The 16804-nt window shown below is 40.6% G+C and overlaps 1 protein-coding gene across 3 annotated transcripts in view; it reads left to right on the forward strand.

Moving 5' to 3' along the window:
* SLC39A10 (solute carrier family 39 member 10) overlaps positions 1 to 16804 on the forward strand; it is a 157321-nt gene that overhangs the window by 69080 nt on the left and 71437 nt on the right. Inside the window, exon 1 of one of the 3 annotated variants that reach the window (XM_055290081.2) lies at positions 7089 to 7388. The exons of 1 other annotated variant lie outside the window; for it this stretch is intronic. In XM_055290081.2, the coding sequence (XP_055146056.1) occupies positions 7199 to 7388 (190 nt within the window). In that variant the 5' untranslated portion in view covers positions 7089 to 7198. Of the gene's footprint in view, positions 1 to 7088; positions 7389 to 7777; positions 8190 to 16804 lie in introns of those variants that run through there. One more of the 3 variants, XM_055290083.2, reaches the window with a different exon arrangement.

Below are 16804 nucleotides of genomic sequence, written 5' to 3' on the forward strand. Positions count from 1 at the left end.
CTTCCAGGAGAGATGCCTAATGCTAAACGCCTTTTGTTTGTATTGCCATGGTAATACAAACCCTTAAACTAAGGGTTCTGGTTATTCTAAGGTTAGGATCATGTAGGCAAATCATAAAAAAGTTAATTTTCCTCCCCTGGGTGAGAAGTTGCTTAAATTTTTGTGTCAATTGTTTCATTTCTCCAATCTATTTTTGTCTCTGCGGATAGCCTGAAACTCAGTTTTATTGCATAAGCCTACCAATTCAGAATGATCTCAGAGGCATCAGACAAGTTTGTCCCTCACCAGAGTTGTAATGGTTTATTTCTCCCCGCCTTTGTGTGCCCATCTCAAAATGGTGGGGTCTATGGAAGAGGACAGTCTTTCCAAATAAGCAATTTTTGCTCTTTAGAAAGGAGTTTTTAAAAAAAAAAAAAAATCCCAGCTACTGTGGGTGGGGAAGGCGAGGGAGGTGGAAGGTGGGAGGATTTTGCTTGAGCCTGGGAGGTTGAGTCTGCAGTGAGCTGTGATTGCACCACTGCAGTCCAGCCTGGGAGACAGAATGAGACCCTGTCTCAAAAAAATTTTTTTTTTTTTTTATTTAGACAGAAGTATAAGGGGAGCTGTGCTCCTCTAGTGAGAACTCCCATGGACTTCTCAGGGCCTATTTATCCTATCTTAGTCTTTAGAGTTTGCAAAAAATGAGATGGTACAGCCATAATTTCTCAGGGATCGGAAAAAGACTACCGCATGGGTCCAACTTCATTCTGACAGTGTTTGCCATGTTAGATGTTACACAGTGCCACAGGTCTCGAATAACGGAAATAATTTGTATCCTTTAAATTTCTCTGGCATCAGTTTTAGAGCTGGAGCTTCAATCCCCAGGCTGAAATAGTCTCTAAAAATGAATAGTAGCTATTAATTTTGAGGCCTTAGTTCGGAATTTTATCTACATATTGCTGACATCTTCCTTTCTCAAATCTCTTTTTTTTTTTTTTTTTTTGAGACAGAGTCTTGCCATGTCACCCAGGCTGGAAAGCAGGGGCGTGATCTCACTGCAACCTCCACCTCCCAGGATCAAGCGATTCTCCTGCTTCAGCAAGTAGCTGGGATTACAGGCACGTGCCACCACATCCAGCTAATTTTTGTATTTTTAGTAGAGATGGGTTTTCATCATGTTGGCCAGGCTGGTCTTGAACTCCTGACCTCAAGTGATCCACCCACTTTGGCCTACCAAAGTGCTGGGATTACAGGTGTGAGCCACTGCGCATGGCCCCCTTTTCCAAATCTTAACACCTGTTCTGGTACTTAATATCCCTACACCCCACCACATTGGTATAGCAATATAATTTAGTCTTCCTTGTACTTCTGACTAATGACTTCATCAATGAAAAGAGTCAAATTCTGTAACTTATTTGAAGATATTTTTTCTGAGCCAAACATGAGTGACCAATGGCCTGTCACACAACCCCAGGAAATCCTTAGAATGTATGCCCAAGGTGGTAGTTGAGCAACAGCTTGGTTTTATAAATTTTAGGGAGATACAAGACATAATACATGTACGATGTACATTGGTTTGGTCCAGAAAAGTGGGACAACTGGAAGCAGGGGCTGGTTCCAGGTCTTAAGTAGATTGGAAGATTTTCTGATTGGAAGTTGGTTGAAATAGTTTATGTGAAGACCTGGAATCAATAGGAGGGAGGGTCTGGGTTAAGATAAGGGGCTATGTAGAACTTGGGGATAAGTAGTGAGAAAAGAAATAAAATTTAGCCCAGGCGTGGTGGCTCACACTTGTAATACCAGCACTTTGGGAGGCCAAGGCCAGTGAATCTCTTGAGGTCAGGAGTTTGAAAACAGCCTGGCCAACATGGAGAAAACCCATCTCTACCCAAAAATATAAAAACTAGCTGGGCGTGGTGGTGGGTGCCTGTAATCCCAGCTACTCGGGAGGCTGAGGCAGGAGAATCGCCTGAGCCTGGGAGGCAGAGGTTGCAGTGAGCCGAGATCTCACCACTGCACTCCAGCCTGGGCAACAGAGTGAGACTCGTCTTAAAAAAAAAAAAAAAGAAAACAGAAAATTTTTAAAAAAGGATAAGGGGTTATGGAGATCAAGGTTCTTATTATGCCCATGAAGCCTCCTGGTAGCAGGCTTCAGAGAGAATAAGTTGTAAGTGTTTCTTATCAGACTTTAAAAGACGCCAGACTCTTAGTTAATTCTCTCCTGGATCAGGGGAGACTTGGAAAGGGAAGGGGATTCTCTACAGCAGGGGTCCCCCAGCCACTAGACTGGTTCCGGTGCATGGCCTGTTAGGAACAGGGCCGCACAGCAGGAGGTGTCAGGCAGTGAGCATTACTGCCTGAGTTCCACCTCCTGTCAGATCAATTGTGGCATTAGATTCTCATAGGAGCGCAAACCCTATTGTGAACTGCGTATGTGAGGGATCTAGGTTGTGCAGTCCTTATGAGAATCTAACTAATGCCTGATAATCTGAGGTGGAACAGTTTCATCCCAAAACCATCCCCACCCACCCCCATCTGTGGAAAAATTGTCTTCCAGGAAACCAGTTTCTGGTGCCAAAAAAGTTGGGGACTGCTACTCTACAGAATGTAGATGTTCCCCACAAGAGACAGTTTTGCAAGGCCATTTCAAAACATGTCAAAGAAATATATTTTGGAGAAAAATACTTTGAATTCTTTCAGAGCCTGCTATCTGTCATGTTGTTATTGCTACAAAAAGTCTCTTTCGTCAATCTTAAGGTCTGTTTTAATGTTAATACTGGTCATCTGTGCCTGAATTTTTTTTTGAGACAGAGTCTTCTTCTGTCACCCAGGCTGGAGTGCAATGGCACAATCTCAACTCACTGCAACCTCTGCCTCCTGGGTTCAAGCGAGTCTCGCTGCCTTAGCCTCCTGAGTAGCTGGGATTACAGGTGCCCGCCACCATGCCTGGCCAATTTTTGTATTTTTAGTAGAGATGGGGTTTTGCCATGTTGGCCAGCTGGTCTCGAACTCCTGACCTCAGGTGATCCACCCGCCTTGGCCTCCCTAAGTGCTGGGATTACAGGCATGAGCCACCATGCCCGGCCTGTGCCTCAATTTTAAAGTGAGGAGAGTATAATGAGGCATGTTCAAACATCCATTCCCATCATGCCCGGTACTAGTGTTTCAGGTTGACTTTGGAATGCCCTTGGCAAAGAAGAGATGACCATTCAGTTAGTTGGGAGGCTTAAAATTTTATTTTTGGTTCACAGCCTCTCTAGGCATAGCTTTGTCTAAACTTTTAGGCCACGTAAAAGTAATAGTTTAAACTGGAGATGAATTTAAGAAGGGGTCTTGGCCGGGCGCGGTGGTTCACGCTTGTAATCCGAGCACTTTGGGAGACTGAGGCGGGCGGATCACGAGGTCAGGAGATAGAGACCACGGTGAAACCCCGTCTCTACTAAAAATACAAAAAAATTAGCCGGGCGTGGTGGCGGGCGCCTGTAGTCCCAGCTACTCGGAGAGGCTGAGGCAGGAGAATGGCGTGAACCCGGGAGGCGGAGCTTGCAGTGAGCCGAGATTGCGCCACTGCACTCCAGCCTGGGCGACAGAGCGAGACTCCGTCTCAAAAAAAAAAAAAAAAAAAGAAGGGGTCTTCATCATTGGTTATTACTAATCTTGAATCACGGAAAGAACAAGTAAGTTTGAAAGGCCTGATTTCTTAGAATTAGACATGTTCTTTTTTTGTTTGTTTTGTTTTTTTGAGACAGTTTTGCTTTTGTTGCCCAGGCTGGAGTGCAATGGCGCGATCTCGGCTCACTACAACCTCCACCTCCCAGGTTCAAGCGATTCTCCTGCCTCAGCCTTCCCAAGTAGCTGGGATTATAGGCATGCACCGCCAAGCCTGGCTAATTTTGTATTTTTAGTAGAGATGGGGTTTCTCCGTGTGGGTCAGGCTGGTCTCAAACTCCCGACCTCAGGTGATCCGCCCACCTCGGCCTCCTGAAGTGCTGGGATTATAGGCGTGAGCCACCATACCCGGCAGAATTAGTCATGTTCTTTATAGATTTCATTAAAGACTCTTAACTTTGTTGTGTATGATGACTATTTTCTCCTCTGTAAGAGGGAAACCCAGGTTTATGACATGGACTTCCTTCAGCCACTGCTGAAGATGGGGTGGCGGTATGAAGTATGTTTCTTATTTCCTGTTTTGTATTAATAGTTGGTTCTTTTCAAATCCTCTGAGGGGCAAAAAGACTCTTGGATTTACTATACCATGTCTCACAATGGTAGACTGGTCACATTTGAAATTTCAGACATGTGAACTAATACTGTAGCTGAAGCAGCATGAATAAGCTAAACAATGAAAGGTAAACCATTTACACATAATTCAGTACCTCTCTTTCCCCCAGGTACTGAAAATCATTTATACTATTTTTATAGTTGAGATGAGCTTCTTTATGAATCAAGTGAGGTGGCTGGAAAAAGAAAATGTCTTAAACTTTGAGAAAGTTTTATGATTCTAACATATTAGAAAGTCTTTACCCTAACATACTACTTATATATAAAACTGGTAAAGATAAAATGAAATTCATATAGTGATATTGTTGCTGTAGTGGCCATTATTTGACTCAGCAGGTGATTTTGTGTAAGCCTGCAAGTCATTTTCTGAGATTCCTTTTCTCAGTAGGAAAAGTAATATGCTAGTATGCAGATTAATCATTTATTCTATCTGATAATTTTGCTTGAAAATCTGCCCAAATCCGTGTGTATACACTTGAAGGTATATAAATGTTTGAGTGAGTTTAAAAAGTGTTAGGAGACATAGTCTCTATTTTCAAGTTGCTTACCACGTAGTTTTCTATAGGGATGACATTTAAAATGTGTAACAATTAGTAGAGAATAGGCACCAACCAAGTAGAGTGGGAGTGACTAATAACAGCTGGGTCCAAAGAGCTCTATCTTAGCCAGGTATTGACCCACTAGTTCCTAAAATGTGGAGGTCTGGGGAATCTTGAGAGGAAGGACTGGCATAGGGGTGAGAAGCATGGGGGGATACTACTCAGAGTTGCAGCTGTTAACCAACTTGCATTGAAGTATTTCAGTATTTGATTAGTTGGTTCAGCTGTACTTGTGTGTACCAGCTGAACATTAGCCTTGTATATCCATAACTAAAAAAGCAGTGTAGGTGCCCTAAAATATAAGGACTGCAAGTGCTATATCTTATTGATATTTGAAAGAAAGGTTATGTACGTTTTAAGGGTGTTGATAATAATGTGTTCAATAAAATAATTATGAGCCATAAAATATCAAGCTAATTTGGAAGCTTCTTGTGATTTGCACACAAAGGATGTACTATCATGATTTTATGAACTCTAAGGACTTTAGTTCTAGGATGAACCTTAGGATATATTTAAAACAATCCCCTTAATTTATCAATGAATCTGAGGACCACAGCCATTGTCTCACATTTAGTGGCAATGGTGAGACTTGAAACTAGGACTCAGGCTTAATCTCTTTCCTCCACACCTCAGGACTTCTCCCTTTGTAAGCAGGAGTGAGGTCCATGCTCTGGCTTTCCAAACAAGGAAAAGGGCATATGAGTAGTTCCGTGTTCTGAACTACGTATGGCAATCAGTAGGCATGTATTAAGCACCATTTTCGTTGTTTTGGATGTTTTTTGTAGAAATACAAAACAAAAAATAACCTTCTTTCATGAAGGTATAATATGCAGGTTAGTGGGACTACCTAGCCATCCGTACTGAATGGGTTTGGAAATCCCAACTCTTTTCTCTACCTGCTCTGTGATACCAGGCAAGTTAAAGTCTTGTGTACCTCAATTTCCTACCTCACCGTGTTATGGGGATTAAATTAATATATATGTAAAGCACTTGGGGAGTACTTGACACATAGTCAAACCTGCGATTACTGCTGTTCATGGTTTTCTCTACTAGACACCAGTAAGGCACCCCCAGAACTCGGTCTATTAAGTAGATTCTGGTTGGATATAGAAACACAGGCACCCCAGGCGGAATGCAGATACGCCTCAACATGTGGATTAAGTAAGAGCCAGGAAGCAGAGTAATGAAGCAAAAGTAAGATGTCCAGAGTCACCTTTTAAGAAAAGGTGGGTTGGTGGTTGCTTAAGAGGGGAGGAGACAATTTAGATGGGATGTTTGGCGTGAGCAAAGGGCAAGAATGAGCACGGTGTAGGCATAAGTCCATGGAACTGCTTGGCTGGATCGGGATTTTTTTGTCATAGAGTGTTAAGAAATAATCGATCAATTGAGGAGTAGAGGAGTGAAGACCTTGGAAAGTTGCCAAAAGCCTCGAGAATTTCTCTAAATGCGTGACATGTTCTCAGGACTCAACTTTTTCTTTTAGGCTTGGAAGACCTTGTAAGTGTGCTTTAGAATTAAATGGGTGGGAGGGGGAGTTAGGCAAAACACCTCGCACTTAGCACTAAATAAAGTTTGGTGTTGCCCTAAGAGACTGAAAAGGTCACTTTAACAAAGGGGGCGGGATTAACTTAACATAGATGTTTAACTCGTATACAGATGAACATTCCAGTTGATCACACTGAAGCTTTTTGGCTAAAGCGTTTGGGTTTAGAGCTTCCATTACTCATCCGCCTTGCCCAAGGCCTCAGCAACCCACGTTCTAAAGCCAGCAGAAAAGGCGAATGATAAAGGGCGCTCCACGCATGCGTTAAGAAGCCGCCCCAACTCCCCCGCGGCGTTCTTTCTTGGAACAAAACTAGCGCGGAGCCACGGAACTCCGCAGTTTGCGTAGACTTGAATTTCCTATTGCTCGGACGATCCATGTGGAATCCGTGAGTAGTGCGACTCCTTTACGCAACTGGCGTTATCCGAAGTGAATAGCTAGGTGGCGCGTGTACGCCCATAGCGTAGCACCATAGGCGGACGGGGTGCGGCTGCGCAGGGAGCTGAGTGGACCTTGTACGCCGCAAGCGTAGCAGGGTGTCTGACGCGCCGGTTTCTGCGACGCAGTTAGCGCAGTCGGCTTTGGTGAATACACGATTTGGTGCAGCCGGGGTTTGGTACCGAGCGGAGAGGAGATGCACACGGCACTCGAGTGTGAGGTAACTATAAAACCCCGATTTGTTTACATTCCCTCCCCCAGAACCGGCCCCGTGCGCGGCGGAGACTGCGAGTCCCGGGACGGCGTGGGGGTAGAAAGGGAGAACAGAACCGGGGAGTCGGGGCTGGTTCCCTCGGGGATGCGGGCGCTGGGGTTCCCGCAGCTGCTGCAGTCGGCGGCGGCGAGCCGAAGCAGAGCGCGTGGTGGGCAGAGTGTTGGGCGCCGCGGCTCCTCGTGTGCGGTCTGGGCTGCTGCGGGCCGCGGGATCGGGAGCCGGCGGCGTCCACTTCGCGTGGGGAGCCTCGCGCCCCCCTCACCCTCCTGTGGAGGTTGGCGGAGATTCGCGGGCCGCGCCCGGGGTGGGGGAGTGACCGCTGGGCGGACGGCGGCGGTTAGGGGGCTGCGCGCCGGCCGCGGATGGCGTCGCAGACGCGGGCGGGCGAGGCTTTGGGGATCTGTAGGCAGGTCTTCGGGGGCTTGGCGACCGGCGCCCCGGTTTTTTCTTCTCCAGTCCTCCTCTCTGGTCTGTAATGCGGCGAGGGGACCCCGGGCTGGAGCCTCGGCGCCGCTGTTCCGGACTGAGGCTAACGGACGGCGGCGCCTCTGCTCCTACTACTTTTCTCCCGGACCAACCGAAAAGCCGAGGCGGAGCGCGGGGGTGTGAAGATCCCGGGCTGCTGGGGGTCCCTGGAGCTGAGGGTGAGGGTGGGGCCGGGTCGGTGGGACAGGCCGGGTGGGCCGGAGGTGGTGTGGCCGCCCGGCTTTGTTCCGGAAAGCCCTTAGGTGGAGAGCGATGTGGGGCGCGGCAGGGGGAGCGCGTAGAGGAACCTTTGCGCACCACCTCTCCGGGTCTGGGAATCTGCCTCTCTGGGGGTCCCTCGAACGCCCCAGCTAAGAAGGGCGGGGGCCTTGCCAGGGCGCGAGCAACATGACGTTCAAGGTCTTCCTGTGGCTTCTGTAAAGAAATGTTCACGTGGGAGCCTGTCCACATGGGCTGTACTAAGGATCTGGCACAAGGAAGAAATATCACTGCAGAACCCGAAGCCCTCCGTTGGAAGGGTCGTTCACTCGAGTACCTATTCTAAGTAACAGTGACACAAAACACATGTTAGAAAAAAACAAAAAGTATGGTAGGTTATACTGTTTTTTTTTTTAAAAAAACTTTTATTTATGCCTTTTGCTGTTAAGTGCTCTAATTTGACATTGGAACTGAGTCATTCTTGGAGCAAAACTAGAATGTAATAGGTTTACATTTCCTTTGTGTTTTCTTTTTGGATGTGTATCTAAATTGTACATAATTAAGAACAAGCAAGTAATGGAAAAGCTGGAGATGTAGAACTTAGTTCCTTCTAACTTAGTATGCAATTGAAAGCCTCAACTCAAGACTCCTGTGTATTGTTTTGTATTAGGACTCTATTGTACAAATATTTGAGTACCTTAATATGAGTCAGTTACTTTTTCTAGATCTTGGATCCATGCCAGACAACGCACATTCTGCAGACACTGGTTACTCCAGTGGTTCCTTACTGGAAATAGTTACATAATATCAGTGATAAGTGCTGTGAAGAAAATAAAACGATGTGCTGGTAGGGATTTTTAACTTTTTTGTGTGATGAACCACAGAATGATGGTTTTAAATGTGTGAAATACATAGAATTGCAACAGAAACCAGTTATAATGAAATACTTAATGAAGATACTAAATATGACATCTATATTTTAGTAAAGCATTAGTGAGGACTGTAAATGATCTTTAAAGAATTTGGCTTAAATTTAATCTAAAATTCCTATCAGGTGTTTCACATCGCTGTAATTTTTGCCTGCATTCGTAACTGAAGAGATAAGTAAATGTCAGAGGTTAATATAAATCTATTTTTCTTTTTTTTCCTGTCCATATTTACAAACATTCTGCGTTCTGTACATAGATGCCTGGATAAGAACCCCTGTGCAAGAATGACTTTGGTGCTACTTTAAAAGAAGTGGTTGGGGAAGACCTCATAGGAAATGACATCAATAATATATTGCGTGATAACCTATACTAGTTCTTACTGTTACCAATTTAAATTCTAACTGCTTAAAAGCTAACACGGTCCGTCCCTTTTTTTGAGCACCTGATTTGAAGTACTTTGAGTAGGCCTCAAGTGTAGTATGCAAGTACTAATCCAGCGGCTGTGCCTTTTTCAAAAGTGATTTTTGGAGAAGATAGGATGTAGTATTATAGCAAGGAAAATTCAGCATCTGGGATGATCATTTGCTTCTGATTAGAGAAATTTACCTTGTTAATATTCTGTTCACCCAGCCCTTCTACCCTCAGGGTTGACCAATACTGGAAAAAATTTAGGGCTTTGGAGTGAAATTTTAAAGGTTCAAAACCTCGATCTGTTAATTAGTTTGCTTACCTTGAGGAAGTTGCTTATCTTAATCTTCTATTTGAACTTCAAGTACAAAAACCCTACTCACGGACTTAACTGTGACCATTAAATGAGATAACCAAAAGGCTGAAGATGATAGTGAGTTGATTTTACCTTTTTTCTACATACAGTCGTTTCAGTTCTTTCATTAGTGGTTGAAGGTCTGCGTTCTTTTTCTCCCTCCACTCCCTCCTTGACTACCCCCAGAATGAGCTTTGATGGTCTCTACTGGGTCTTTGCGGGGGATACAGTTATCCTGTTGTTTTTGTTCTGTTGCTTATATATAATATTCATGGATTTATTTCTGCTTCTCTTCCATTTTCTAATTTATAATAACATGTGCATCTTGTTTTCCCTGCCAAACTAAATTTCTTGAGGGGGTACGTACTGCACAGTTTTTTTTGTCACATACGGCTTATGACACATGAATATGCAGAGCTCGTCAAGCTCTTTAATTAAGTTTAAAATGCTAATTGAGTGAATCAAAACTTAAATTCACCACTATGGTTAGGCTAAAAATGTCAGCTTGTATTTATATAGTGCTTACCTCAGTATTCGAAATGCCATGAGTTTTGTATCAGAAGGACATTATTACTAGTGCATTTTAAAGTGATACCAGTCATAGTTGCAAAAGAAAGTACACAATGGGAAATGGAAGAAAATGTAGGGAATCAAAACAACTAGTTTTTTCCTTTATAACAGAAGTTTTATAATTCATCTTTTATGTAAGTGTAATTCTCATTAAAAATACCCTAAAGCTTAAAAGTTTGCAAGGCTGCCCAGCTAACCCACAACAGTTTGATGCTGCCCCCTAGCGTTTGATGCCCTTCACCTTTTCCTAAAATAAGATAATGTTTAAATTACAATTAGATTTACTTAGTGCTATAAATCTGGTCTATTTTAAAGTTTCCTCCGGCTAGTTAGTGTTGCTAATAAGATGGACGTAAGTGTTTTTGAACTGGTTAATTCTGATTGCTTTTAGCCCCCAGTTTTCCAAATAGGGTGAATTTTGGGTAGAGATACAACAATCACCAAGTTACCTTGCTCCAAAAAAGAAATTTATGTATGGGATTGTTTTCAAAGCGGGAAGTTAGCTGTGTAAATAAAACAATTTTATATATTTAATCTGGGCTCCTCTTTATCTTGAATGATATAAAAATCTACTTTCTAGATTAATTTAGTTCCGTATAACTTTGTATCGCTTTGACTGTACTAATAATAAAGTTTGAAAGTGTTAAATTTACATTGTGAGCTTTTTTTAAAATTCGAATTTGTTTGGTACTATGACTTTTATAGAGTGATTCTTAAAAATAGTTTCAAGGACCTCTTCATAGCCACAAGATTTCCTTTTTTATATCATTAATATTATTTTATATGAATACTGTAATGAAACCCAAGTATTCAGTTTACACACAGATATTATACCACAATATACCACTACAAAAAGGCAATGAACAAATAACATTCTACAAAATCTACTTTACAGAAAGGATTTTCTATAGTCAATGCAAACCTCTTAAGGTTTTAGGTTTTATTTAGATTATTGCAGTATCAGCATTTCAAACTCTTTTTTTCTTTTTATTATCCTATAAAAGTTCTGTGGATAGGCCACAGGATAACTTTTAGCTTTTTCTAAAATATCCAAACATATTCTCAATAAAAAATTATTGGAATGCTTAAAAGTACAGTAGGTATGAAGAAATATAGAACCAAAATTACAGTTTTAAATAATAGTATGTATTTGTTTATATAGAGACAAGGGTCTTGCCATGTTGTCCAGGCTGGTGACAAACTCTTGGGCTCCCAAAGTGCTGGGATTACAGGCATGAGCCACTGTGCCCAGCCAGTAATATTAAATTATTTCCAAATTGACTGCTTAGGAGACTACATACAATGTTCACACATGTTAAAACAGGACACAATTCATTGTATCACATCAGTAATTCTGTGTCGAATACTATTTTTCTATCAGAACGTAAGGGTTTTTTTGGATTGCCAGATACAAGGAGTGGTTATTTAATAGATTTTTAATGGTAGTTTTTTTTATGTTAAAAGATGTTAGAATAGGATGCTACTGGTGATACAGGTTTGCAGGCTTGTACAAGTATAAGAACAAAATCTAAAGTCTTGCTCAGGTAGTGTTTATTTTCACAATCTAAAAAATATTTTATAACCTACTTTTATAATCATGTTTTATAATTATTTTTAGATACTGCTGAAAGAAGTATCGGATAATACTTATCCTTGTATTAATATTTCTAATCAATTTTACCCTTTTATATACTCGACTTTGGGGGACCGCCCATCCCGTTAAGATTTTTAGGGATTAGAAAAGCAAGAATGTTTTAGGATGTATCCTTATTAATATTATGTAGTTTCATAGGATGAGAAGTATTGTTATAAGAACTGTGAACTATGAAGGAGGTTAATTTTAATCCTCTATGATGAAGATTTAATCAGTGATCACTTTAGGTTTTAGATTTTCATTGAATAAAGGAAGAAGAAAAACCTCAATCACTTTTAGTGTAGTAAAAAGATCACAAAGATATGTATCCTACTGTGGTGGTCCCTTTTTTTTTTTTTTTTTTTTTTTTGACAGTGTCTCTGTTCCCCAGGCTGGAGAGTGCAGTGGTGAGATCAGGGCTCACTGCAGCCCTGACCTCCTGGGCTTGGGTCATCCCCTACCTCTTCCTTCCTATAGCTGGGAATATAGGAGGGTGTGCCACCATGCCTAGCTGATGTTTTGTGTTTTTTATTGTAGAGACAAGAGTTTCACCATGTTTCCCAGGCTGGTCTCAAACTCTTGGACTCAAGTGAGCTACCTGCCTTGGCCTCCTGAAGTGCTGGGATTACAGGCATGAGCCACCGTGCCCAGCGTATGCTATTACTTTAATATCTATAAATAAAAAGAAACAATTTCAGATATTCCTTGCCTTCCCACCGCTAGACTTTTTTTCTAAATTCACTTTTATATATTTGAATTTTTCGGTTTTAAAATAGTGGTTTCCCCTATAATTGTCTACTGGATTGACACTTTAAAAAAAAAATGTGTAAATTAAATTCGGGTCAGCAAACTATGGGCCAAATATCCCTGCTTCTGTAAATTGGAACAGAACTTGCTTATTCATGTGTGTATTGTCTATAGCTGCTCTTGTGGTAAAATACTTTAGTAGAAAAATTCAGTCAAATGATCATTTCATAGGTAATGTGAATTTGCAGGTGTTCTTTACCTACATAGTACAGAAGCTTTTTGTCTCTTTCCCCTTTCCATTTTGCCTCTACAGAGGGAATTATGCTTTATTACGCTCGGAGTCGGAAAAGGAGTGTGAAGCCCTTGGCTTTCAACTGTGGGTTACCACCTAACTGTCACACTGTTTGTAGCTACTTACGTAGCTCTCTCACAGTTTACCTTTTCTAATTGAAAAGCTGATTGTGTCTTCCTTGTAACTCTCTCAGAGCAGGAAATGGATCATATTTTTATGCTGCCTATGTCTCATGTCTTCTTTCCCTTCCCCTTTCCCTCCTGTCTTCTCACTCCTGTCATAAAGCAGTTCAAAACTGCATGCTTACAGGCCTGTGAACAAATATTTTGGTATATTAACTCAGTGCACTTCTACTGAAGATGACTCCTTACATTATTTTGCTTGCATGTAAAGAAATATACTCTGCACTGTGTTATAGAGGAACGTAGCTTCTTGATGAAAGGGGCTAGGGAAAGATTGATTTAAATACTTTATCAATATAAATGAAATAATACATGGTGTTACTACATTATAAAATCAGTAAAACAATATAAGAAAATTAACATGTAATAATAAGTATAATATACACATAACATGTATTCTGTGTATATATACATTATAAGGCAGTGAGATCATGTTTTCTATTCCCATAGACCTTTTTTAGAAAAGCATATCACCTGACTTCATAATTTTTTTAATGTTTGGAATATACTGTTTTTAAGATTTTGGTTTTCTGGTGTTTCAAGAATATAGAAGTTATGAAACAAAATAAGAAAAAGTAAATTGTATATTAAAACAGAAAAAAGACTTGGGTTTTAAATTAGGATAGTCTAGTTTTTTTCTTTTTTTTTTTTTTTCAACTTCTATTTTAGATTCAGGGGGTACATGTACAGGTTTGTTACCTGGGTTATGTTGTGTGATGCTGAAGTTTAGGGCATGAATGATCCTGTCACCCAGGTACTGAGCATAGTACCCAACAACTAGTTTTTCAGCCCTTTCCCTCCTCCTTCCCTCCCATTTTTTCCAAATAAAGTGAATAATTGAATGTATGTAACATCCTATGAAAGTAATACAGTGTACATATAGAATTTATTTTCAAGCAAATAATCATGCCAGTTAAAAATTGAAAATCAGAAAGGTATGCTAAAGTTAAATCACTGAAATATATTAAGAAAAAAAGTTCTTTAAATTCACTGTAAATATAATTTCATGGAATATATAATTTCTAAAACAAATTCTTAAATCTTTTTCTATGAAGATTTTTGCCTAAACGTAAGTACTTAAAGTTTTTTAGTTAACTGATATGTGTGTGAAAGTGTTGGATGTTAGTGCAACTGACATTTTTCTTTTTCCTAAAAAAGAAATAGATGTTAGGGGTTTTAGTTTTTTAGGAGTTATTTTTAATTATAGCTTTTTTTTAAAAAAAAATAAGAAAATATACACTAAAATATGGGGAGAAGAAACTTTTAAAATTTAGCAGCAGTCATAGAAGAAATTGCAAAAACCTTAATAAGTTTCATTGCATGTATGTACATGAAAACATCTGTACATGAAAGGGAAAACATCATGATCAAAATAAAAAGGAACATAATAGAACTGAAGGGTTTTTGCAGAAAATGTGACCGAATCATGTTATGTAAAAGCTCATATATGTTGGAAAAAATATTGAGACATCAGGAATAACTTTAAAAATATGAATTAAAAATAAGGTAAGACCTTTTATTTATTTAAAAATTTATAATAATGTGAATGAGAGTGCTATGATCATACTGCTGGTGGCAGTATGACCAAGCTTAATTTCTCTAGAAATCAATTTGGAAAGTAAGTATATTACAAAACCTGAAAAGTGTTAAAATTTTTATAGTTTTTCCCCTCATCTTGGAATTCATTCAAGGCAAGTAATCAAAGATAATAGCACAAATTGGAATTAAAATGTTTGCATATTGTGTTTAAAACTGCAAACAGGCTGGGTGCAGTGGCTCACACCTGTAATCCCAGCACTTTGGAAAGCCGGAGTGGGAGGATTACTTAAGGCCAAGAGTTCGAGACCATCCTGGACAACATAGGGAAACCACCATCTCGACAAAAAAATTAGCCGGGTGTGAGGTTGGGCGCGGTGGCTCACACCTGTAATCCCAGCGCTTTGGGAGGCTGAGGGGGGCTGGATCACCTGAGGTCAGGAGTTTGAGACTAGCCTGGCCAACATGGCGTCTCTATACAAAAAATTAGCTGGGTGTCTCTATTAAAAATACAAAAAATTAGCTGGGTGTGGTAGCAGGCGCCTGTAATCCCAGCTACTTGGGAGGCTGAGGCAGGAGAATTGCTTGAACCTGGGAGATGGAGGTTGCAGCGAGCAGAGATGGTGCCATTGCACTCCAGCCTGGGCGACAGAGCGAGACTCTTGTCAGAAAAATAAAAGCCAGGTGTGGTGGTGCGCACCTGTAGTCCCAGCTATGTGGGAGGATGGCTTCAGCCCAGGAATTTGAGACTTTACTGAGCTATCATTGCACCACTGCACTATAGCCTGGGCAACAGTGGAAACCTGCCTCAAAAAATAAATAAGTACTTGAAAAACCCACAGACAAATGCTTATGAAAATCTTAAAGCTAGCATTCGTTTTCTTCCACATGTGACATTATTTTATTGGTTTGTCAACTAAAATTTAATTTATAATTGCCAACTTCTAGGTTTTTTTCAAAGTTATACATGAATATAGTTTAAAGAATCAAATAGTTGTGTGAAGTTTCTTGGGGGAAAAGTCAGTCCCCTGTCTGCTCCTTCCATATTCTGCCTAGAGAGATAAGGAACCCCTTAATTCCTTTAGTTGATTATTTTGCTATTCATTACCATGTCTCCAGATAACATGTTCATTACTTGCAGCTGATTTTCAGTTCTAACCATTATCTATTTAATGAAGAATGATTTTAGTGCTCTTTTCACTTCTCTGCATTCCTTTCTATTTCCTGTACTCCAGTTTCTCAGTACAATTTTCATTGTAATTTTGGTTTAGAACAGTATTTGATGTTATATTTTTATGCTATAAATGTTATTTTATGCAATGTGCCATTGTAATAAACGACTACTTTCCTGCACAACTTTGTTTTTTCTGGTAATAATTAGCTTGATTTTTTTGTCCTTTTATTTAATGTGCATATATCAAAAGACCCCAGCTCTGTGTTTCTGAATGTAGCTATATAAGAAAGGGGAATGTGGTCAAGACTCTATGTTCATGAATTTTATGTAGTTTTAAAAAATTAATTGGACAGAAAGCTCCCATGTTGGGGAATAAGTAGCCTCTGTGTTGTCTGAAACATAAAAAAAGTCAATGTTATACAAAGATTGACTTGGAGATTCTTTGATTTTTTTTTTTCCCCTGACGTCATGGAAAAGAAGGATCATTTTAGCTGGCAGTTTTTACAATGGCAAGCTGGTATAAAATCAAGGATGTATAACAGTGACAAGACACTGAAAAAGGGAAGGGGTGAGAATGCATGGAATAATAAAGATTTGAGGTAGTGCAGCAGTAGCTATTTGAAAATAAAGTGATGAGTGGGAAGAGAACAACAAGCTGTTGCCAGGCTGGAGTATAGTGGGTACGATCACAGCTCACTGCAGCCTTGACCTCCCAGGCTCAAGTAATCCTCCCACCGGAGCCTCCCAGGTAGCTGGGGCTACAGGCATGGGCTACCACACCTGGCTAATTTTTAAAACATTTTCTATAGAGATGGGTTTTGGCTATCTTGCTCAGGCTGGTCTCAAATTCCTGGGCTCAAGCCATATGCCTGCTTTGGTCTCCCAAAGTGCTGGGATTACAGGTGTGAGCCACTGCATCCGGCTGATTAGCACTGTAAGTCTGCGTCATAATGCATGTAACTAAAATCATAAACATTTTAGTAGCTTCAAAAGACATCCCAACGACTGCATTTACTAATCTCAGATGTTTGTATTCACAAATAGCAGAACAGAGGTAGCAATATTACAGGTCGCTTTCTCCAATATGGTTCCAGGTTCCCTGTAATGAAAGGCTGAAAAGCAGAAATGCAGGTAGTTGTTTTGACATTTGATGAGAAAATGTAGGTTTGTACATGAATGT

This window comes from Symphalangus syndactylus, chromosome 8 (assembly GCF_028878055.3).
Source record: "Symphalangus syndactylus isolate Jambi chromosome 8, NHGRI_mSymSyn1-v2.1_pri, whole genome shotgun sequence".
Lineage (NCBI taxonomy): Eukaryota > Metazoa > Chordata > Mammalia > Primates > Hylobatidae > Symphalangus > Symphalangus syndactylus.